The following is a 25,714-nucleotide window of genomic DNA, read 5'->3' on the forward strand; positions in this document are numbered from 1 at the left end:
AGTTCTCTATAAGATATATTTTATTTGTAAATGTGAAGAATTGTTATTGTTCTCTGTCCTTTGAATAAATTATGTACCATATATACTCTAATATAAACTGGGATTTTTGAGCCAAAAAACTGGCCCAAAAATGGGGGTCCTGGTTTATATTCGGGTCAATAACCCCTCTCAGAATTTTTTAAGGCCGCCGCAGCCTGGCTCTGCCCCCTCCTCCTCCCTGCCCTATCTTCCTACCCTTGCTGATCTGGTGGAGGTGCAGCGGGTCCTCTGCCGATCGTTGGTGGAGGTGCAGCGGGCAGGAGCAAGCTTTCTGAACTTCTGCCCCGCTGCTAACCGTCTGCGCGGATCCACTTAGTCCATCTCAGCGGCAGAGCAACAGCGCAAGAATTTGCGGGAGCCAGTAAGGAAGCCACTCAGCGCTGAGAAGCAGTGCCAAATCATGCTACTGCTCGTGCCGCTGATTTGGACTAAGTGGATCTATGCAGCCAATTATCAGCAGGGCAGGAGGTCAGAAAGCTTGCTCCTGCCCGATGCACCTCCACCAACGATCGGCAGAGGACCCATTGCACCTCCACCAGATCGGCAGAGGTAGGAAGATAGGGCAGAGAGGGAGGGACAGAGGGCAGAGCCTGGGAGGGAGAGTGCAGAGCCTGACAGGGGAGGGAAGGATGGAAGGGTGCTAGGTGCAGAGCCTGACAGGGGTGGGGAGGATGGAAAGTGCTGGGTGCTGAGCCTGACAGGGGAGGGGAGGATGGAAGGTGGCTGGGTGCAGAGCCTGACAGGGCAGGACATTTGAATATTAAGCAGCCCGACTTATATTCGAGTCAACCATGTTTCCTTCTTTTTTGGGGGAAAAGGGGGTCTCGACTTATATTAGAGTATATACAGTATTACTGTAACCTGCACAAAATAATGATATATTATAAAATACTGGGGACACTGCATAATCCTAATATCCCCTTTAAATTACATACTGTGTGACACTAACTAAAAAAAAAGCTGAAGTATTTATCCAATATCCTGCATGAATAAACATCACATACTCACACCATACACTTAAATTTTATTTCACTGCATTAGCCATCAATAGCTTAAGAGAAAGTATTGAAATGTGGACCATTTTGGGGACTTGAAAACTGAAATACAGTCAAACCTCGGTTTGCAAGTGTTTTGCAAGACAAGCAAAACACTCAGCAAACTTTTGACTCGCAAACCGAGTGTTGACTCGATTTGCGAGCATCCCCCCGATAACTGGCATCGCTCCCCCCCGCTTGCAAAGGCCCCCTCGCTCCAACCGGCACCCCCCCCTGCGCAAACCGGCACTCCCACCCGAACAACTTAAACTTACCCCCCCCTCCGTCTAGCGCAGGCACAGATCGTGTGCCTAGAAGATCTTCCGGCTTCTGCCTGCCTCCCTTGAGTATGCATCTCGGCGAGAGGGAGAATTAGAAGTCCTTGAGCATGCGCAGATGCATGCTCAAGGCAGGCAGGCAGAAGTCGGAAGCCGGAAGATCTTCTAGGCACACGATCTGTGCCTGTGCTAGACGGAGGGGGGGGGTAAGTTTAAGTTGTTTGGGCGGGGGTGCTGGTTTGCATGGGGAGGGGGGGTGCTGGTTATCTGGTGGGGGGGGATGGAGGGGTGGGTACGTATCAATGCGAGTTTCCATTATTTTCTATGGGGAAACTCGCTTTGATAAACGAGCATTTTGGATTACGAGCATGCTCCTGGAACGGATTATGCTCGTAATCCAAGGTACCACTGCATATGATGTTTGACAGAATGAGGACTACTGAAGATTCAAGCTCCTGTGAAGAGCTGTTCAACAGAAGCACCAAAGATCCTCAAAATAAGGTTAAGTTTATTCATACCTGTTAATGTCCCTTCCTTTAGTTTGGCTGTACTATCCTTAATAAGCAGGAAGTGGGAGTGATAAGATTTATTTATTTGATACTGCTTAGCATAAAAAATATTAAAGAGGTTTACAACAAAAAAACCAATATACATTATAAAACAATTTACAATAAAATGGTAAAATAGAAGAAAACATTTGAAGCAGAGGTACAGAAACTGAACTTTCTCAGTGACATCACTGGTATAATCTGCTGGTGCCAAGTGGAAAGCACCAGAATGCCTCTGTCAAAACAAAAGATAGTCCCATAAAACACACCCATGTCCCACCATTCACTGCAGCTATAATGAATCATATTTGTTTAATTTGATTTTTTTTTTTTGAACACCACAGGTGGGAAAGACAGATCTCCAAGAATCCTGGCAATTCCAGTCTTCTGAGGGAGGAGCTAAGGATGGTACAAATGAAAGGAAATTAACAGTTATGTCTAGAAGGATCACAGGGTAGGGTAAGATAAGATCCCTTGAACAACATCTCTGTCATAATCCAAATGAGCTCTGGTTAGCACATCCGATCTGTAATGCTTTAAAAAAAAGAAGAGAATAATGACCACATCACTGCCTGATAAATGTCCTCCAGAAAAACTGCCCAAGTGATATCCTATGCCTGAATCAAGTGAGATTTCAATCCCAGAGGCCATCTCTTGTTCCTGAAAACTTAGGTTGCCTTGATCCAAAGAGCAATGGAAGCTTTGGATGACACCTGATCCTTTCTAGAACAGTGGAAAACAACAAAGAGATGATCAGAGAGGGAACTCTCATTTGTCTCCCACAAGAATCTAGGCAAAACTATATGGCAGGGGTGTCCAACCTTTTGGCTTCCCTGGGCCGCATTGGCCGAAAAAAATGTTTCTGGAGCAGCAGAGTAAAACACTGCATCGCCCTCGACCAGGGCCGTACAATATATTTCACGGGGCCGCATGCGGCCCTCGGGCCACAGGTTGGACACCCCTGCTCTATGGAGTAGCAGTAGAGAACAATCCCCCACCCATGAAGGAAAGCAGACATACTTCACGATTAACATGAAAAGGAGATCACTTTGGGAATAAAAAAGAACAGAACAGTGTGGATGGATACTGAATCCTCCAAAAAGAAGAGATAGGGGATTCCCAACAAGACAGAGCCTCAAGCTCTGAAACACTCCTGGATGATGAAATTGCCACCAGAAGACCATCTTCAAAGTGAGGTCCTGTGGGGAGGCCAAATTCAGAAGCTCAAATGGTTGACCTGAGAGAACACGCACCACAAAATTTAAAACCCAGAGATGGACAGGACAATGAAAACAGCCCCCTTCAAAAAGTAAGAAATACCCTCATTAGTGGCAAGAGAAAGGTTCAGGATTTTACCTTAGAAATATAGGGGGTGGGGGGCTGATAACTGAACCTTTAGATCAGGACAACACCTGGTTGAAGGACCATTGATGGAGAAACCTGAGAATCTTAGGAATCTTCATCTTCCAAGGAGAAGTGAATATTGGCCACACTAGCTCTCAAAGACCTTCCAAACTTGGACTTAAGCCACAGAAGTGGAGGACTTGCAGGCCTTAAGCAAGGTGGAGATCATGGCAGGTGAAAAGCCTTTCCTCACTAAATGCCACATTTCAACGGTGTAACAGTAGGCCACAAGGGACCCAGATTCCACATTTCTACCGGTTCTTGCATGAGCAAGTCTCATCCTTTGGACAGGGAAAGCAGACCATCTACCAACAGGCAAACCAAATTCACATACCACTGCCTTCAAGGCCACTCTGAGGCCATGATCAGAAACACCAGTAAGTGATGTCACACTATCCTGCGCAGTATTCAGCCAACAGAAGCTAGGGTAAATAAAAGCCAAAACAATGGATTCTCCCTGGACCACTGCTGAACAACGATCTTTATCCCCTGGAAGGCTATGTCTGGCAACTGAAGAAGTGCTCCTTCTTGGTATTGCTGCTGGAGGTCATAGGATTGAGGGCTGGTAGGCTCCACAGGTCCAGTAGGAGCTAAAAGACAGCCTACTCCAACTTCCAATCCCTAGATCCAGCAGCAATCAACTTAAGAAGTCCACCTGTATGTTGTCTTTGCAAGCTATGTGGACTGCTAATAGGGCCAGAAGATTCGCTTTTGCCCATCAACAAAGGGTTGTCACCTCCAAGACCACCACCTGACTCTTGGTACCACCCAATGTGTTGACAGAGAATGCTGCTGTGGCATTGTCCACCATCATGCAGGCTCCTCTGTGCTAGGGGGAGGAATTTCACCAGTGCCAGCCTTCCTGCCCAGATCTCCAGGCAGGTGATAGACTATGAGGTTCCATTGGGAACCAGCATAACGTACCAAGTTGCCCAGACACTGATCTCACCAGATGACATGGTTTGCATTGGTGGTAACTAACACTCAGTCTGGCATGTCCAACAGAACTTCCCCCCCAAGCAGATGACTGGGACTGTTTTATCACTGCAGACAATGTAATACTTTGGCCAAGAGCAGGATATGGCAATAAAAATCCTGACAGGCCAGTGACCAATTTGACAATGCTGACTGAAAGGGGTGCAAATGGGCCCGCATCCAATGCATCACTTCCTGAGTGGCTGCTGTGGCCTAGGTCCAGGTTCGAAGAGTCTTGAGACCGCATAAAACAGCTTTTAACATGTGTTCTTTCAGAAAGACCTCATACAAAATCCCATCTGGGGGTCTCCAAATCTGCTAACATCATGTAGAAGAGTCCCTTATAAAGCAGAAAATGCTTCAGGGGTCCCACAAGACCCTCTACAATAGGGTCTCCCTCAGATAGCTCTGTTAAAAAGCCCTTAGAAAAGCCCAGGACCTCTGATAAAGTCAATGAAATGGAAACATTTTTTCTATCGAAATAGCCAAATGACAGGCTAATGGTTCCTCTTCTTCTTAAGGAAGGGAATGAAGATAAATCAGGCTGCCAATTTTTTGGTTTGTCTGGAGTGAAGGGAGTCAAGGGCAGCAAGGGGGATATGGGCCTGTACTCCCTGTGGTATGGAATTACAGGGCCTTGTCCCATGTCTATCTCAATGTTCACCATCATAAAACAACAGCCTGTAAGTCTGTGGAACCCTGAGAACCAAGTCTGAACTGCTGTGTGATTGAGAACTACTTGATTCTGCAGGTGATCTTTGAAGGTGAGGAAGGCATTGCAAATTGCTCAGAGCTCCAGGATATTAATGTGGAGAATTTTTCATGAGGAGTCCATCAAGGTGGGCTCCCCAGCCTACCATGGAAGCATCCATGGTAAGAATCTTCATGAATCTTCTGATGTGTTGTAGGCAGGAACATAAGGCCTCTGGAGAGATTGAATTGAAGTATTCACAAACTGGATTGACTGAAAGTTCTGAGGTCACTTGCATTGGTTGAGAAAGAGACCAGTGGATTGAGTCCACTGAGAGGAGAGTCCATTGAGGCATTCTTGAGGTGAGATGTGCAAACATAGTGATGTGAACAGTCAATGCCATATGACCTAGAAAACGTAATATTTGCTGTGAAATAATGATGGTAGAGAGGAGACTTTCTGGCACAGGTGGATAAGATTGTCAACTCTGTTAAGATAGAAAAACTCGAGCTTGTGTCATGTCCAAAAGAGCTCCTATGAACACCCAAGATTTGAGTTGGTTGAAGATGTGATTTCTGGTAGTTGATTTCAAATAAGTGTGGAATCAATGGCATGCTGAGTCTGTTGCGATTGCTGTGATGAGGCCTTGATTAGCCAGTTGTCTAGATAAAGAAATACATGAAACTTGCATGAGCTGATGATTGCAGCCCTACCACCAGGCATTTCGTGAAAACTCTTGGTGCCGAGGCTATGCCAAAGGGTAGAACCCTTTACTGGAAATGACATGAACCCACTCAAAAAGGAAGTTATATCCTGTGAGGAAGTAAGATTGGAATGTGAGTGTATGTTTCTTTGGGGTCTAGAGAGCAGAGCCAATTGTTTCTTCTCCAATAATGGTAAGAGTGTTCCCAGAGAGATCATGCAAAATTTCTCTTTCATCAAGTATTTGTTGAGAGCTCGAAGGTCTAGAACTGGGCGGAGACATCTGGTCTTTCTTGGTATATTTATTTATTTAATTCAATTTTTTTTGCCCGTCCTCCCAAAGGAGCCCAGAACGAGTTACAAAGCACATCCATAATAATTGGGACAAGACAGATGACATAATTTACAAAAATTACAATATAGACATGACAATAATTTACAATATAGACAATAAAACATATGCACTATATATTTACAATATAGACGATAAAACATATGCACTAAGTAGCATCTGGTGAGATTAGGTGGCGTAGGTGCGTTGACTGAGTGGCATTTCTGGGTGAATGACTTTAAGGTGCTGAGTTTGTAAAGAGGAAGGTTTTCACGGCCTTCCTGAAGTTTCAGAGTCCATCTAATGATCTAAAAGATGGTGTGCCAAAGTCTGGGTATGAAATGTGAGTAGGAGCTTTTGCGGGCTGTTTCAGTTTTGAGGGAGCAGCCAGGAGGTATGGTCAGTTGTTTTTCTCCTTGGGACCTCAGCAGTCGCTTTGGGAAATAGATTTGTAGTTTAGTTTTCATGTAGTACCGAATTGTTTCATGGAAGTTTTGAAAGTGAGGACCAGGGCCTTGAAAGCGCAGTGTTTTTGAAAGGGCAGCCAGTGCATTGATGCTAATGCAGGGGTAACATGGTCACGGATGCCTAGGTTTTTCAGAAGGCAGATTGCAGCGTTTTGCACCCATTGGAGGCGTGAGAAAGTTTTGGTAAGCAGACCCACTAGTAGAGTGTTACAATAGTCTACGCGGGATAGTACAAAAGCATAGAGTAGTTGGGTAAATTTGGGTTCTGAGAAGTACGCACATATGGTTTTTAGCTAGCGGAGGTAGTAGAAGGAGGATGATACTAGTTTGGATACGTGATCTGTCATTGATAAGTTAGAGTCAAGTACGGAAATACTTGGGGTAGAACCTTCAGCCCCTTTCCTACAGAGGAACTTGTCATATGTTCTGAGCTATTTGGGAAGAATGGGATAGAAAACAAAACAAATAAATAAATTGTACTGAGCTGAACAAGGGCTGAGGGCTCTTGGTGAAGGAGGATCTTTTGGAGGAAGTTGAGATACTCTCAGAGTATGGGTCGGAGGCTTTCATAATAACTGCAGCATATAACCCTGAGTCACCACCTGGAGAACCCATTGGTCTGATGTTAGGAGGGTCTAGCAATGGTAGAAGTGGTGGAGTTTGCCTCCTATGGGAAGATCCGGAGGAATTGAGGAAGACGTTGGCTATTCTCTCTAAGAGGGAATCAAAAGGACTGTTGGTGCTTGGATTGTGGTCGATAGATGAGATGATGTAGATGGTTGATTATATTGATGCTTGGAAGCATAGTAAGAAGAGCGTCTAGAGGTACTGGAATATAGTCATGATGACTTTGTTTGTGAAGCTTTATTTTTTTTCCTGTAGCCTCTTCAATAAGATCACCAAAACGATCATCTCCTATATATGAGGTATTGGAGAGGTGATCTTGGATGTTGATGTTTAATTCCGAGATTCAGAGCCAAGCTTGCCTGCACATTGCAATGGACACTGCTGAAGTCTGGGAAATTACCGTATATTTTCTGGCTTTTAATAAATTGTTGGCGAGATGTTAGAAAGGCTTACATGGTTCCCTTGATGCTGGTAGCACTGAAGACGAGAAAGTAGAGAGAAAGGTTGACGCAGCCAGTACGGTGTTGATGCTGGAGTTGCATGTTGTTAAGCATCAGGATTGGAATGTCGCTGAAGTTGTACCAAAATGTTTTTCATCAAATTGTAATTATCTGGCTTTAAGTGACCTCTTCTGCACATGAGAGCAGAGTGTGCATGAAATATCTTAATGATCAGGACCTAGGCACTGTATACACTAGTTATGCAGATCAGTACTTGAAATGGTCCTATTGTTCTGAGTGCACTGTTTGAAGCTGCTAGGCACCTTAGACATTGATGGAAAAATTGCTGACAAAGTCAAAGGGCTCAATGGTCTGGGGAGGTTGAGTACATGTCAAACCAAAAAAGTGCCGATATTCTCAGTAAGGGATGGGGCTGAAAAGTGTCTGAAGGCCCAAAAATCTGAACATGGCAAAAAAAAAAAAAAAAAAAAAATGTTTTAACCAAAAACAAGGCAATACAATGGGAAATAAAATATTAAGACAAAACTATAGGAACCCCCCCCCCAAAAAAAAAAAAAAAACAACAACAAAGGAAAGGCACAAAAAAAGGTTAATGTTTGATGCGCTTTGAGAGAACTCAAACACACAAAAACAGTTTTGCAGCTCCACAGAAAACTAAGAACTATAGGTCCTGCAAGCCAATTTGGGACGGGAAGGCACCGGAATGAATACGGTACAGGTGGTCTTAAAGATTTAGCAATAGTACACTTTTGGCTGTCTGTACTGGGTTTCGTGGATGACATCATCCACATGTTAGAATATCATGCCTGTTTGTCCTCGGAGAAGAGCAGAGTCCACTATCACTTCAAAATATTTAAAACTAGGAACCGAGAGAGTGAGAACAAGATATAAAAGGATTCAACATGCTTTCCTTTTTTTTTTTTAAATGAAAACACAAAAAGAGCTAATAAAAAGTTAAAGAAATAGGTCCCTAAAAGCGAATTGTGTCAGATGATAAAACTCATGATTTGGTCATTTCTTCAAGGTATGTGATGATTAAAAAAAAATTAATAATAAAAATCAAATGTTACTACAGTTCACAGGGGATAAAGGAAAGCAATACAAGTAAATTATTGTGTCCATTATTTCCAGACAAACTATAAAGGGTGGCAAGTCAAATGCGCGCGGACAAAGAGGTCAACCAAGCTGCCTGAGAATATTAAAACTGCCGATTATTTGCTCTTTAGGAGACATTTAAAAACTTGACTGTTTCAGAAGTTTTATATCAGAAATAGTGTTTCAATATATTATTTCATTCTATGTGCTGTTTCTTTCCCCAGATATTGGATTGGATTAATTTGATATACTGCTACTGACAACAAGATATTAAGCGATTTACAATATAAATAAGTCACAAGAAAAAAAATTACAATAGTAAAAAAACTGATCAAATAAATAAAATTCAGTCTACACCTTAAATCATAATCAAACAGTCCTCAAAATATCAATTACTTAATCATCTCACAAAAGGTTAGAGAAATTGCCATGAAAGTTACTTAATAATGAATTCCAAAGAGCTGAGCCAGCATAAGAAAAAGCCCTACTTCTTGTAGATGACAATTTAATTAATTTCAAACCTGGCAGTTTAAATAGATTCCTTTGCAAATAACGCACAGGCCTAGCTGATAGATATCTTAACAATTTATTTGACAAATATTCAGGCTAACCGATGTACATGTTTGAACGTCAGGCAGAGCAATTTCAATTCCATCATTTACAAATAGGCAACCAGTGTAGGACATACAGAACCGGGGTAATATGCTCATACCTTTTAACCGCCAGAAGAAATCTAGTTGCAGTGCTCTGAACAACCTGCAAAAGTTGCAGAGTGTTTTTACTAAGACCAAGAAAAAGACCATAACAATAGTCAAGATGACTTGTTATGAAGGCATGAATTTATTTGGTCAGATTCTTTTTGGTCAGAAGGGATCTTAATTGACATAACAAGCGTAAGTGATAAAAACAAGATCTTACTACAAAGCTAATTTGGAACTTGAAGCTCAATTGAACCACATACCCAAAGGAACTAAATGAGAAGAAATAGAAAGTTGTTGATCCTTTAAAACAGGCAGAACTTTCAAAACCCTGTTTCCGAGAAATCCACGTTTCTGAAGATTTACTAACATTTAAAACAAGATTGTTTGTCGACAGCCAGTCAGTTATTTGACAAAGTCTGACATTAAAGTCAGACACAGCTACCTCTTGGTTGTCATCCAAAAACATAAAGATCTGGATGTCATTTGCAAAGAAATGAAAGTCTGTTCCCCAGAAGTCTCACAAGAGGTTCCAAGTACAAATTAAAGAGAGTTGGAGATAAGACCCTTTAGGAGACAGAGTGCTTTACCAATGTACTGAGCAATATTGCCTTGTGAAATAGGATGCAAACCATTTGAGAACTGTTGATTTTATACCTACATCAGAAAGTCTAACTTATTGTGAGAAACAGTGTTAAATGTTGCAATTAGATCCAATTGAAACCAAAGAGTATCAAGCCCCAAATCTCCATTGGTTAGAATGGTATCCGTTATCTCTAATAACAAAAATCCTGTATTGTGGTTACTTTGAAATTCTGACTGACAAATATTAATTCTGACCGACAAGTATGTAAAATTTTATTTTTTTATCAAGAAACTCAGTCAGCTGAATCAAAACTGATTTTTGAATTAGTTTGACCATATATGGTAAGTTGGAAATAGGTCTGAAACTTGCATGATCATTAGCATCACATTTACCTTTCTTTAAAATAGGTGTTACAATAGCCTCCTTCAAAGAGTTTGGCACAATACCGTTACTTGTATCGTAAAACTTGTACTGTCATTATGGCGAATCATAACTTGTTAACTGTATATTATGTATATTTAACCTGTAACCCATTCTAAGCACTTTGGGGAGAATGTGATAGAAAACTAATTAATTAAATAAATAAATAAATAGTTAAGGAAGCATTCAAGACATGAAAGACAAAGGGGGCAATTACCTTTTTACAAAGCAAGAGAATGTGACACAGAATTACATCCAATTGGATAGGAAAAGACCTAATAGACTGAATAACTTGTTCAACTTCCCTCAAAGTCTGAAACTAATCCCAACCTATTAAATTCTCTGAACTTACCAAGTCTAAAGACTCAGAAACTAGTAAAGTTGACAAATTTAAATAGGTCTGAAGCACATGCTTTTCAACAGATAAAAGTGGGTGAGGCAATGCTAAAGTAAGAATCTCTAGCGATATCCAGAAAAACTTAGTGAAAAGAAGGCATTACTAACAGACCAAAATTAGCTGATCAAAGAAATCTGGTAGGAGGAAGGAGGGAAATGCTGGACAACACATGGATGTGGGGGGAAGGACGGGGGATCATTCATCTGAAGATTCAACAGAGGTATCAGAAACTCTTGGGCTGGATATAATTATCACTCAAAAGCATTTTATTTCCATTGATTTGGTGCAGTTCTAGAAAATTATGAGTATATTTGACCAAATATTTATTGAAAACATTTACTTTTTTGGAGGGAAAAAAAAAAAAAAAGACACAGCTTGCCTCAGTACTCAAATCATAATACATTTTTCTTTTAATAAAAATAGCAACTTTTGCCCCCAGAAGATTCCTGCCATCATGGAATTTGCAAACACTGTAGAAGTCAAGGGGTTAAGACAAACAGGCCTCCACAGCTGCTCCCATACTGAAAGGATAGAAATGGTCATGTAAACACTACTACTACTCATTCTCTATTTTTCATATAAAGCTCTTTGGTAAAAATATTGATATATTATTTCAGCCTTACTCGTATGAAATTTAGAAAGTGAAATGTAAATTCTGCTTTAAATGATTCAGTTTTCCATCTCTTACCTCTGTCACCTGTATCTCTTCTAAAGCACAAACAGGCTCTTTTGTAGAAATAGTGCCTAAGTCCTCTTCTACACCAACTGCTATATCAACAACATCTTTTGCAGCAATGTGATGGTTTCCAAAGTCACGATACAGTTGTAACAAATCTGGAGGCTTTGGAATATTCAAACCTACATCATCCCACAGCTCAAAATCCTGAGGGAACATGAAACAACATAATTACTGTACATCAAACGTTGCTTTTTTTAGTCCCTTAATTTAGTTTTTAATTGCCAACTTAATCTTTGTTCAATAATTTTTGCAAAGCCAATTTACACAATGTCATCAATATGAGTACAAAGTGGTAGGTAATTCCAGTCCTCGAGAGCCGGAGCCAGGTCAGGTTTTCAAGATATCCACAATAAATATGCATGAGATAGATCTGCATCTCAAGGAGGCAATGCATGCAAATCCATCTCATACATATTCAATGTGGATATCCTGAAAACCTGACCTGGCTCTGGCTCTCGAGGACCAGAATTGCCTACCCCTGGCCTAGGTCAACAATCAAGTCTAAACATACGAGGGCTGTTCAAAAAGTATCAGACCTTTATTCATAAAACATACTCGTATTCAGATACAACAGTCTTATACTAATCTTCAAAGTTGGGCTGCCACACACTTCTTCCAATGGATCTGCTACTGTTTGAAGCAGTGCTGGAATGCCTCTTGAGATTGCTCATAACTGGTCCGTCGCATTCTGCTTGATGTCTTCTTTTGACTGAAATCTGGTCCTTTTCAGCTTGGGGAAAAGCCAGAAGTCACACGGAACCATGTTGGGAGTGTAGGGAGCCTGAGGAATTGCAAGTGTGTTGTGTTTGGCCAGGAAACTCCGTATCAAATGTGAAGAATGGGCAGGTGCGTTATCGTGATGGAATTGCCAATTGCCCGCTGCCCACAGGTCCGGCCGTTTTTTTCTCACAGCTTTAAGAAGGTGATGCAGAACCTCTTGGTGATGGTTGTGCCGTGTGGTGCGTACTCGTGATGAATCACGCCACTGGATTCAAAGAAGACAGCATGACTTTGATATTGCTGCAGACCTGCCTTGATTTTTTTTGGCCCGGGGATGTTGAATGCTTCCATTGTGAAGACATCAACTTGGTTTCTGGGTCATACCCATAAACCCAGGACTCAACTTCCAATGATCACTGTGCTGAGGAAGTTGGGATCACTGTTCACAGTCTCCAGCATATCTTGTGTGATCTCCAAACAGAGTTGCTTCTGCTCGATCGTTAGCAGTTTTGGCACAAACTTTGCTGAAATTCTCCTGAAGCCCAAATCCTCAGTCAAAATGGAATGAACAGATCCAATGCTGATGCTCGCCTCGTCTTCAAGTTCTCTGATCGTGATTCGACAATCCTGCATCACCAGGGTCCTCACTCGGTCAATGATGATCTCATTTCTGGATGTTGAGGGCCTACCAGAACATACTTCACTCTCCACTGATGTGCAGCCATCTCTGAAGCGATTGTACCGCTCTTTTATCTGTGTGGTGCCCATCGCTTCGTCCCCGAAGGTCTGTTGAATCTTGCGGATCATTTCCACTTGGGAATCGCCAAGCTTTACACAAAATTTAATGCAGTAGCATTGTTCAACTTTTTCTGTCATTTTGTCAAAAATGAAAATCCGACGGTGCTCGCTTACACTTCTTCACTCATCGGCGGTGTGCCGACGACTGACAGCTTCTGTAGGCGGGAAAAAATTCAAGCATGCACATTAGGGTCGCTTACATACGTGCACCAAACCACGCCTCCCTAGCTTTATTTGTCTGATACTTTTTGAACAGCCCTCATATTTCAGGACAGATCAATTGTCTACATATTATTGTTTACTAGAGGTTAGCACTAGAGTTACACAGAAAAGTACTGTTCTTTAAAAGCACGGGGTATTCTGAGTAAATTAACACTATATTGAGCTCTAAGTAAAAATACATATTTATTCATTTATTTAGCCCATCCTCCCAAAGGAGTCCAGAAGTGGTTACAAGAGAACATTCACAATGTAGACAGGACAAGACTTAAGTGAAAGTATAGACTTGGTGAACGTTACATTATAGGTGTGGTACATGGTTGACAGTATAGCATTTGAGTTGCAGTGGGTAGCACAGTTAAGTTTTACTGTGAATGACAGTGGAATTTTAGTATGTAGCACAATTAGGTTGTGCTTGGAGTTTTCAGTAAGTTTGATAGCTATTTAAGTTATATATTGCGGTGGCATTTGAGTTACAGTGGGAGTCTATTTGGTGCCATCAGTCAGGGGTGGAGGCGCCTGTCATTAATGATCTGGGTTTGTAAAGAGGAAGGTTTTCACGGTCTCTCTGAAGTTCCAAATACTATCTAGCGATCTAATGTAGAACTTTATACCTCATCTCCATTTACTACTTTTTTTTTTTCAATCCCCACCACTCCAAAAATCACACATTCTTCTCCTGCCTCCACTCCAAGATCTTATATCATAAGCTTTTCCCCGCACATAAGTCACCTCTCCGGAAGTGAGGTTGAAGGCCAAAGAGTGATATTTATAGGCAAAAGGTCCATTGCATAAATCTAGAAAGATTTAAATGTCAAAAAGGATTCACATGGAAGAAAACAGAAAATGATATTGTGCTTTCTTTGGTGCCTCTGAAAAAGATAAGAAGAGTGAGACAATTATTACAGTTTCCAAAAGAATTTGTCCAGCTAGTTATTCTGGGTAAATTTCTCCGGATGAAACTTTGTTTCATTTAATATGCACATGGAAACATTTGTACAGGTGGACTTCTCCAGCACAGATTTTCAAATTAAATGTGTTTATATGGCACTGTCCTCATTAGAGAAAAAGAGAGAAACATGCACATGTTTCTTCAGGCAACACAAGTCTGGTGTTTTTCTGCTGCCTATTGAGCATGCATGAGGGCCAGCAGTGGCTCAGAGATGAGATTTTGAACCCACCCAATTTAGGCTCAGGCTCACCCTAAATTAGCTGTCTGCCTATGCCATTGCTTTGTACAAGTCTCAAAATAGTTTTCAGTTTAACTCTTGCTTGGCCACACACGACCGAGTGGAACACAGAAGTAAATTTCAAATCATGAAAAATAATTTCACTTACCAAAAATTCCCAGTCTAATAAGCCAAGGTTCAGGTTTCCCTAAAAAGTTGTACTACTCAAAAAGACTCATGCCTAGGTGAAATGTCATTGTGTTCTCCTGCCTTTCCTGTTCAGTTCTGATGACTTCACAAGGAGTATTACAACACAACTGAAATACTGATAAACACATTAATTTACCTTTATTGACATTATGAACTTAGTGTTAATGTAATAGGAATGTGTGCAAAGTGATGCATATTGGGAAGAATAATCCAAATCATAGTTACCGGATGCTAGGATCCACCTTGGGGGTCAGCGCTAAAGAAAAAGATCTGGGTGTCATCATCGACAATATGCTGAAGCCTTCCACCCAATGTGTGGCGACAGCCAAGAAAGCAAACAAGATGCTAAGAATTATTAGGAAAGGGATGGTAAACAAGACTAAGAATGTTATAATGCCTCTGTATCGCTCAATGGTGCAACCTCACTTTGAGTGCTGCATTCAGTTCTGGTCTCCTTTATCTGGGGGGGAAAAAAAAAAAAAAAAGATATAGAAACACTAGAAAAAATTCAAAGAAGAGCAACCAAGATGATAAAGGGGATGAAACTCTCGAATGAGGAAAGACTAAAAAGGTTAGGGCTCTTCAGCTTGGAAACAGGCGAGATCCCGGAGGATTGGAAGATAGCCAATGTTACGCCCATCTTTAAAAAGGGATCAAGAGGTGACCCGGGAAACTACAGACGGGTGAGTCTGACCTCGGTTCAGGGGAAAATGGCAGAAGCGCTGATAAAAGACAACATCGATGAACATTTTGAAAGAAACAAACTTCTGATAACCAACCAACATGGATTCTGCAAGGTGAGATCGTGCCTAACGAACTTATTGCACTTCTTCGAAGGAGTTATCAGACGGATGGACAGAGGAGACCCCATAGACATCATATATCTAGATTTCCAAAAGGCCTTTGACAAGGTACCCCATGAACGCCTACTTCGGAAACTGAAGAACGATGGGGTGGAAGGAGACGTACATAGATGGATCAGGAATTGGTTGGCGGGTAGGAAACAGAGGGTAGGAGTGAAGGGCCACTACTCAGACTGGAGGAGGGTAACGAGTGGTGTTCTGCACGGCTCAGTCCGCTGCTATTTAATATATTTATAAATGATCTATAAACAGGGACGAAGTGCTAGATAATAAAATTTGCAGACGACACCAAACTATTTAGTACAGCTCAGACTAAAGAGGACTGCGAAGAATTACAAAGGAACTTGAACAAACTGGAGGAATGGGCAACGAGATGGCAGATGAAGTTCAACTGTAAAGTACTACATATGGGAAGCAGAAACCTGAGGTACAGGTATACGATGGGAGGGATGTTATTGAATGAGAGTACCCAAGAAAGGGACTTGGGGGTAATGGTGAACATGACAATGAAGCCGACAGCACAGTGCACAGCGGCCGCTAAGAGAGCGAATAGAATGCTAGGTATAATCAAGAAGGGCATTACAACTAGAACAAAAGAGGTTATCCTGCCGTTGTATCAGGCGATGGTGCGTCCGCATCTGGAGTACTGCATCCAATATTGGTCGCCATACCTTAAGAAGGATATGGCGATACTTGAGAGGGCTCAGAGGAGAGCGACACGTTTGATAAAAGGTATGGAAAACCTTTCATACGCTGAGAGATTGGAGAAACTGGGTCTCTTTTCCCTGGAGAAGAGGAGACTTAGAGGGGATATGATAGAGACTTACAAGATCATGAAGGGCATAGAGAGAGTAGAGAGGGACAGATTCTTCAAACTTTCGGAAAATAAAAGAACAAGAGGGCATTCAGAAAAGTTGAAAGGGGACAGATTCAAAACGAATGCTAGGAAGTTTTTATTCACTCGTGTGTTGGACACCTGGAATGCGCTTCCAGAGGACGTAATAGGGCAGAGTCCGGTACTGGGGTTCAAAAAAGGATTGGACAATTTCCTGTTGGAAAAGGGGATAGAGGGGTATAGATAGAGGATTACTGCACAGGTCCTGAACCTGTTGGGCCGCCGCATGAGCGGACTGCTGGGCACGATATCTCAGGTCTGACCCAGCGGAGCATTGCTTATGTTCTTAAAAGAGACAGCTGAGGGGAGATATGATTGAAGTCTACAAAACCCTGAATGGTGTAGAACAGGTACAAGTGGATCAATTTTTTACTGCATCAAGATTTACAAAGATTAGGGGACACTCGAAGTTACAGAGCAATACTTTTTAAAACAAATAGGAGGAAATATTTTTTCACTCGGAGAATAGTTAAGCTCTGGAATGTGTTGTCTGAAAATGTGGTGAGAGAAGTTAATGTGGCTAGTTTTTAAAAAAGATTTGGACAAGTTCCTGGAGGAAAGTCCATAGTCTGCTGTTGAGACAGACATAGGACTGTAGGATAGAATGCTGCTACTATTTGGGGTTTTGCCAGGTACTTGCAACTTGGACTGGCCTCCGCGAAAACAGGACACTGGACTAGATGGACCATTGGTCTGACCCAGTAAGGCTATTCTTATGTTCTTAACATGTGGGCGGGCATTGTATTGTAGCAAAATCCACTGTTTCTCATTTTTATTTATTTTATTTTAGTTATTCATATACCGTCTATTAATTGTCTAAGTGGTTTACATTCAGGTACTCAAGTCATTTGTCCCTATCTGTCTTGGCGGGCTCACTATCTAATGTACCTGGTGCAATGGAGGACTGAGTGACAATGCCCAGTGGCTCCACACAAATGGGTTTTCAGGACGTTTTCCTTCTGTCATTTTGCAACATCTCCGTAACTTTTCAGTCTGGTGGGGTAGGGGATTCAATGACTAGTATGTTTTAAACATATTCTCTCATGAAAGGCACCCCTGCTGGCTTAAACCGAGTAATCCCTTGCTTTGCCTACCTGCACTGAATGGCTTCCCCTCCTCCACTTCAATGAATCACATGACAAGGTGATTTAAAAAGGGACTGCAAATCAAGATTGATCCTTTTCAGTCTGGTGGGGACTGCTCGCACCTTTGGCATAAGCAGAAAATTTTTATCCCTTATCTCATCTTCGCTGCATCTTTACACCACTGACACTCTACCTTTGTGCGTGTCCCTCTGTTCTCTAGACTGGTCACAATAAAGCTTCTTTCCTGTTCCCCTTTCTCCCTTCCACTGTTATGACTCCCTTGGTCTCCCTGCTGCTATTAACCATTCCCAATCTCTCTCCAAGCCACTGAACTCCTTAACACAACACACATTCTTTAAACCCATTGCCTCTCCCTTCTTATCCTCTACTCTCTTCTCCGCTCTAAAGATCCAACACTTTCTCCTACTCATTCAATCATCTATTCTTTCCCTGTGTGCACCTCACCAATGTTGCAACAGCAGGTGCCCCCTCACCTCCCTCCTCCTTCTCTTGATCTCTGCTGGGAAGATCAACCCCAATCCTGGTCCTCCCAACCAACTCCCTCCCTATTACAGTCCACCTTACTCCTATGGGCCAACCCACAATACCACCAACCTTATTTCTATTCCTCTCCTCCCCCCTCTCCTCCCTGCCCTTCTCATGCATCCTATGAACGCCCGCTCTGTTTCCAACAAGCTTGCCCACATCTATGAGCTCTTTATCTCTCGATCTTTCCAAATACTCACACTAACTGAGACCTGGATCTGCCCTGATGACTACCTCAGCTGCTGCTCTGTCATATGCAGGCTACCTTTTCTGATGTTATTAATATGAAATATAGAAACATGATTGCAGATAAAGGCCAAATGGCCCATCCAGTCTGCCAATCTGCAGTAACCATTATCTCTTCCTCTCTCTAACAGATTTCACATGCCTATCCCACACTTTCTTGAATTCAGACAGTCTCTACCACCTCTTCCAGGAGACTGTTCCATGTATCTACCATCCTTTCAATCACCTCTTAACTTCATCCTATGCCCTCTCATTCCAGAGTTTCCTTTCAAATGAAAGAGATTCAACTTATGTGCATTTATGCCACATAGGCATTAAAATGTCTATCATATCTCCCCTCTCCCGCCTCTCCTCCAAAGTATACATATTGAGACCTTTAAATCTGTCCCCATACGCCTTATGATGAAAACCACATACCATTTTAGTAGCCTTCCTTTGGACTAACTCCACCCTTTTTATATCTTTTTGAAGGTGAGGTCTCCAGAATTGTACACAATATTCTAAATGAGGCTCACCAGAGTCTTATACAGGGGCATCAATACCTCCTTTTTCCTACTGGCCATACCTCTCCCTATGCAACCTAGCTTCCTTCTAGCTTTTGCCGTCACCTTTTCAACCTGTTTGGCCAATTTAAGATCATCAATTACAATCATACCCAAATCCCGCTCTTCTGTCGTGCACATAAGTTCTTCACCCCCCAGTACTGTTCCTTCGGGTTATTGCAACCCAATGCATGACCTTGCATTTCTTAGCATTAAATTTTAGCTGCCAAATTTCAGACCATTCTTCAGGCTTTGGCAGGTCTTTCTTCAAGTTATTCACCCCATCCTGGGTGTCTACTCTATTGCAAATTTTGGTATCATCCGCAAAGAGGCAAATGTTACCTGACAGCCTTTCAGCAATATCATTTATAAATATGTTAAAAAGAACAGAACCTTGAGGCACACCACTGGCCTCTTTTCTCAACCAGTTCTTGACCCAGCCCATCATTTTGGGACTCATCCCAAGGATACTCAGTTTATTTATTAGACGTCTGTGTGGAACACTGTCAAAGGCTTTGCTAAAATCTAAATACACTCCCCCTATCCAATTCTCTGGTCATCCAGTCAAAGAAATTGATCAGATTTGTCTGACAAGACCTACCTCTAGTGAAGGGGTGGGGTACTCCGGTCCTCGAGGGCCGTAATCCAGTCGGGGTTTCAGGATTTCCCCAATGAATATGCATGAGATCTATTTGCATGCACTGCTTTCAATGCATATTCATTGGGGAAATTCTGAAAACCCGACTGGATTACGGCCCTCAAGGACCGGAGTTCCCTACCCCTGCTCTAGTGAATCCATGTTGCCTCTAGTCCTGTAATCCACAGTTATATTTTAGATGTGTGTTTTGTCCCCCAATCTTCTTTGGATGAAGTTAATTCCATGGTCAAATTGGTATGAATTATCCACTAAGACAGCAATTTCTCGAGAGGAGTGATAGCAGTTATATCTGTTAGGTTGCCTACTGGGAAGTTAGTGTCCACTGGGCTGGCCTCAAATGGAGGCGTGCTTTGGGTTTGACCTGACGGTTGAGACCATTTGCTTAGCAATTTCAGCATCTATTGAACCGATACCAGTTATGATAAACTTGCAGTACTAAAGAAACATGATGGCAGATAAAGGCCAAATGGTCTATCCACAGCATCCACTATCTCCTCCTCTCCCTAAGAGATTCCACATGCCTGTCCCATGCTTTCTCCCAAAAATAGTTTAATTGCATTAAATCCTAGTTGTCAATTACTGGACCATTCTTCAAACTTCTCCAGATTCCACCTCATGCGATCCAAACCCTCTGGGTTTGTCTACCCTATTACAGAGCTTGGTATCATCCACAAAAAGACAAACTTTGCCGGGCAGTCCTTCCGCAATACCTCATTGCTCCTTGTCCTGAAGAGTGAGGATCTGCTAAGGGGAAGAAAAACTCCATTGGAATATCTTTCCTGCTGAAATTCAAACTTTGGAAAAGGTAAAACTTGAGTTTCAGTAGGTCATTTCATTGTTCTTATGTTTTACTTTTTAGTTCAGTATTCTGATTTTTAAGCAAAGTCAGTTAAAACAATAGAATTGTTAGGGTTTTTATATAAAAAATGTTTTAATCTAGATTAGTATTTTAAGTTGCATTTGAGAGACTAAGATAAGATTAGGGCACAGATAGCATAGTCTTTGTTTAGTATTTAACATCAGTTTAAAATACAGTTAGAAAAAAATGGCCCTACAGAGCATATTTTTTGCAAAGGTATTTTCAGTTAAGCAGATAGAAACTGCTCTTTTGTTTAGTTGCCTTTCCGTTAAACAATAGTGCCTGATTAAAGGCAAAACTCAAAAGGGTGACTCATCGAGGAGGTGTAGCTGTGAAAGGACTTCTAGAGACAGAGCAATCTTCACTGGTAAGACTTTGCTGGGAAATTGCTTACAATCTTAGGAAAAGGGAATCCTAATGCTAAATAGATAAGCTCAAGAACTTATTTTATTTAAAGTATTTTCTCACTTAGCAAGGGTTTTTTAGGGGTGACAGGGGATGGAGGGAAGGGGGCTGGGAGCAGAGCCTGACATGGCAAGGCACTTAAATATTAAGCAGCCTGACATATTCGAGTCACTTTTTACTTTTATCACAGCTCTATTTCTACTATATAATTTAAATATAATAATAATTACTATAATTATAAAGTGTTCAGACCAATACCCGTGAATTCAACGATCTCGCCGAACTGGAGTATATTTGGGACCATCATAACACTTCTTTTGTCCCTTTGCCAGCCTCTTTCATAATACAATACAATAGATCTTATTGTGTATGCTTATAATGAGATAGATTTCACTTATCTTAAAAGAAACTTCAGTAGGCTTGGCCTCTATCTCCTTTATCTCCAGCTGCGGTGAGGTTAAAGTGCTAAAACAGGGACCCCTCCTGACGAAGGACCCGAAACTCGAGTCGGGGGGCCGGGCTTAATATCAACCAATTTTAGCAAGCACGATTATAATGGCAAGCACAAGCAGCACAGAGCACTTTAAGGTTTTAGCACTTTAACCTCACCACAGCTGGAGATAAAGGAGATAGAGGCCAAGCCTACTGAAGTTTCTTTTAAGATAAGTGAAATATATCTCATTATAAGCATACACAATAAGATCTATTGTATTGTATTATGAAAGAGGCTGGCAAAGGGACAAAAGAAGTGTTATGATGGTCCCAAATATACTCCAGTTCGGCGAGATCGTTGAATTCACGGGTATTGGTCTAAACACTTTATAATTATAGTAATTATTATTATATTTAAATTATATAGTAGAAATAGAGCTGTGATAAAAGTAAAAAGTGATTTAACAATCATCACAGAGTAATATTGTATATCTCTCCAGAGGTTATTATATTCGAGTCAACCATTTTTCCTCCTTTTTTTTTTTTTGGGGGGGGAATGGGGGTCTCAACTTATATTCGAGTATATACGGTAGCTCTTAAGAAATAGTCTAAAACATCTTGTGAGGGTAACCTACCAATTACAACATTACAAAATAATAATAAAAATTAAATATTACTATAGCCTAACATATACTGCAACTAGCAATCTTAAGGGACCTTAGTGTACATATTCCCTCCCTTAGCAACTTAACAAAGAAATCACCAATATTAAGATGCAGGCAGCAGTCCAGCAGTAAGATGGGGGCTATCCAGTCTTTGCACTGTCACATGCTTGATTATCTCCAAGTTGGTGAAAGGTCTTACAGTATGTGTGTGCTCAGTGCAAAGAGCCCCTAGCACTGAGGGAACGGGTCTGGTATCTTGAAGGTACCGAAGCAGACTTGGAAGAGCTGAAGGAGAGAGAGATACATAGAGGAGACCTACTGAGACATTGTTGAGAAATACCACCTTCAGTCTACCAGTTTCTCTGTTGCCTTGGAGGAGGAAGGTCTTCTTAAAGGAGAGCATCACCCTGGTGAAGTAGGAGGCAATCCTGTAGCCAGGAGCTTCCCAACAGGGTTAGAACCAAAGATGTATGCCTTGCACAGAGGATGTGTCTCCAGGGGCTTCTGCCCAGGAGGGAAGGTTTAGGAAGGCCGTTATAATAGGAGATCCATCATTAGGCATGTAGATAACGGGGTGTCTGGAGGATGTGAGGATCACTTGGTTACTTGCCTGCCTGCTGTGAAGGTGGTAGATCTCGCACATCTAGATAAGATTTTAGGACAGTGCTCGGGAGGAGTCTGCTGTCTTGGTACATGTGGGCACCAATGACATAGGGCTCACAACTCTCTCCTATTCTATTTAACCTGTTCATGAGCTCACTCAGGGATGTCCAACTTGAAGATGAGAGCATAATGTCATACGCAGATGACATCCTACTCCTCAAACCGGTAGCAGAAAACCACGCTGACACTCCTAAGAAAATCTCAGATAACATAGAAAAAATCCAAGCCTGGGCAACCACTCAAAAACTAAAGCTAAATGCTGCAAAAACCAAAGTCCTCTATTTCCACAGCACCAACAAGCATCACACTCCAATCAGGCAGCACACTCACTGTAGAAAAAACCTCTAAAACTCTTGGCTGCATCCTGGACTCCACATTAACCATGGAACCTCAAGTAATCCATCTTCGAAAGAAAACCCTCTTCACCTGAAACAGTTAAGACTCATCAAGCCATACTTCACCAGCATCATTTCACCCTCATTGTCCAGATGATGATACTATCTCAACTGGATTACTGTAACTCCTGCCTACTTGGGAATCAACTACACCCTCATCCACAAAATGCAGCTTATTCAAAACACTGCAGTAAGACTCATCTTCGGCCTGAAAAAATATGACTCCATCTCAACCTACCTCAAACAACTCCACTGGCTCCCCATCTCACCCTGAATAAAATTCAGAACATCCTGCATTATGTATCACATTATCTACAGCAACTCAGCTGCTCCACTCAAACTAATATCTGATGCATAGTCCACCTCTCGCAAAATTCTTAACAGGATTCAACTGAACCTTCCCTCAACAAAAAAATCTCAAATACAAAAGAATTTTCCAATCCATGTTCACCTTCCCTGGAGTTGAAATCTGGAATGATCTCTCAGATACTATAAGAACAGAAGACAACCATACCCTATTCTGGAAGAAATTGAAAACTTTACTCTTTGACAACTATGATAACTAACTTTACGCACCTGTCCTTTTACTTAATATGATTAGGATCTTATTTTCCTTTCCCCCCTCCTTCTTCCCTCACTTCCCCTTCCTTCTTCAAGTCACTTAGAGCCTGTTTAGGTGTGTGCGACACACAAATATTAGATTAGTAGGGAGGTTATGGAAGCCAAATTTAGACTCTTAGGTAGGAAGTTAAAATCCAGAACCTCCAGGGTAGCATATTTAGAAGTACTCCATGTTCCACACGTAGGATCCAAGAGACAGGCAGAGTTCCTGAGTCTCAATAAGTGGATGAGGCAATGCTACAGGAAGATGAGCAGTTTTTAAACTAGAAACTTGGAGAAGGCCATCAGTCACTCAAAACAGCATGGTTAATAACAAGGTATCTTTAAAACAGGGGTGTCAAAGTCCCTCCTCGAGGGCCGGAATCCAGTCGGGTTTTCTGAATTTCCCCAATGAATATGCATTGAAAGCAGTGCATGCAAATAGATCTCATGCAGATTCATTGGGGAAATTCTGAAAACCCGACTGGATTCTGGCCCTCGAGGACCGACTTTGACACCTGTGCTTTAAAAGGTATCATCAGAAAAGGGAAGACAGAATCTGATAGCAAGATTCCAATACAGGACACCAAAGACTAGGGGCTCCTTTTACAAAGGTGCGTAAGGGCCTTAACGCGCGGAATAGAGCGTGCTAAATTGCCACGCGTGCTAGACACTACCGCCTTCTCTTGAGTAGGCGGTAGTTTTTCGGGTAGCATCAGTGCGTGCGCTAAAATAGTTAGCACATCTTTGTAAAAGGAGCCCTAGGTTTCCTTAAATACAGAGCAGTCTGATTTTAAAGATTGCGAATTATCCATGCCAACTGCTGAGCAAATTGTAAATAGGTAAATTTTTTTAAAATGTTTGTTTGCAAATGCCAGCAGCCTAAGAAACAAGATGAGAGAGTTAGAATATATTGCACTAAATGAAAAGACAGATATAATAGGCACTGTAAGAACGCTAGAGCAAGCATGGTCCCTTTTAAAGGACACAGTCACCGAGGCACAAAATTTATATATATCGTGTATCAACAAGGGATCCAAGAGGAAAAAGAACAAGGAACCGGCGTGGCTCACTGTAGCAGTGAAGGAAGTGATCAGAGACAAGAAGACTTCATTTAAGGAATGGAAAAAGGTCAAAAACGGCCGAAAAGTGGAAAAAGCACAAGCAACATCAAAGCAGGTGCCATAAGGCGGTAAGAGGGGCCAAAAAAACTATGAGGAAAAAATAGCCAAGGAGGCAAAAAACTTCAAGCCGTTCTTTTGATATATTAAGGGGAAACGACCCGCGAAGGAAGCAGTGGAGCCGTTGGATGACCATGGAATAAAGGGAGTACTGAAAGAGGACAAAGCCATCGCTGACAAACTGAACACATTTTTTGCATCTGTATTTACCGAAGAGGATATACACACAACATACCGGAAGCAAACAGGCTATGCGCAGGAAGACGGGAAACTGTCAGGCTTGACGGTCAGTCTAGAAGAGGTATGCAGGCAGAATGATAGGCTTAAAAACGATAAATCCCCGGGACTGGATGGCACACATCTGAGGGTAATCAAGGAACTGAAAGGGGCTATAGCTGAACTGCTTCAACTAATAGCCAATCTGTCGATTAAATCGGGAAGGATTCCGGAAGACTGGAAGGTGGTGAATGTTACGACGATCTTCAAGAAAGGTTCGAGAGGAAATCCGGGAAACTACAGACCAGTGAGTCTGATCTCAGTACTGGGGAAGATGGTAGAGATGCTGATAAAGGATCACATTATTGATCACCTTGATGGACACAATCTGATGAGGACCAGCCAGCACAGCTTCAGCAAAGGAAGATCTTGCTTGACGAACTTGCTGCACTTCTTTGAGGGAATAAACAGGCAGACAGACAAGGGTGACCCAGTCGACATTGTATATCTGGATTTTCAGAAGGCGTTCAACAAGGTTCCACATGAACATCCACTTTGAAAAATTGCGAGCCATGGAATAGGGGGTGAAATACACACGTGGATTAAAAACTGGCTGGCGGATAGGAAACAGAGGGTGGGGGTAATGGTCAATATTCGGACTGGAAAAGCGTCACGAGTGGAGTGCCGCAGGGTTCGGTGCTTGAACCCGTGCTCTTCAACATATTTATAAATGATCTGGGAATTGTTACGACGAGTAAAGTGATTAAATTTGAAGACGACATGAAGTTATTCAGAGTAGTGAAGACACAGGAGGATTGAAAAGAAATGTGACAAACACGCTCACAAAATGGGCTG

The 25,714-nt window shown here is 41.9% G+C and overlaps 1 protein-coding gene across 10 annotated transcripts in view; it reads right to left on the minus strand.

Moving 5' to 3' along the window:
• Positions 1-25,714, minus strand: part of RELCH (RAB11 binding and LisH domain, coiled-coil and HEAT repeat containing) — a 403,047-nt gene that overhangs the window by 296,295 nt on the left and 81,038 nt on the right. For all 10 annotated transcript variants that reach the window (XR_004538476.1, XR_004538477.1, XM_033934993.1 and 7 more), the window contains one exon: positions 11,442-11,636. Coding sequence is in view for 8 of the 10 variants with exons in the window: in XM_033934993.1 (XP_033790884.1) it covers positions 11,442-11,636 (195 nt within the window). In the remaining 2 variants the exon portion in view is untranslated. The remainder of the gene's footprint in view (positions 1-11,441; positions 11,637-25,714) is intronic.

The sequence above is a fragment of the Geotrypetes seraphini genome, chromosome 2 (genome assembly GCF_902459505.1).
Source record: "Geotrypetes seraphini chromosome 2, aGeoSer1.1, whole genome shotgun sequence".
Classification (NCBI taxonomy): domain Eukaryota; kingdom Metazoa; phylum Chordata; class Amphibia; order Gymnophiona; family Dermophiidae; genus Geotrypetes; species Geotrypetes seraphini.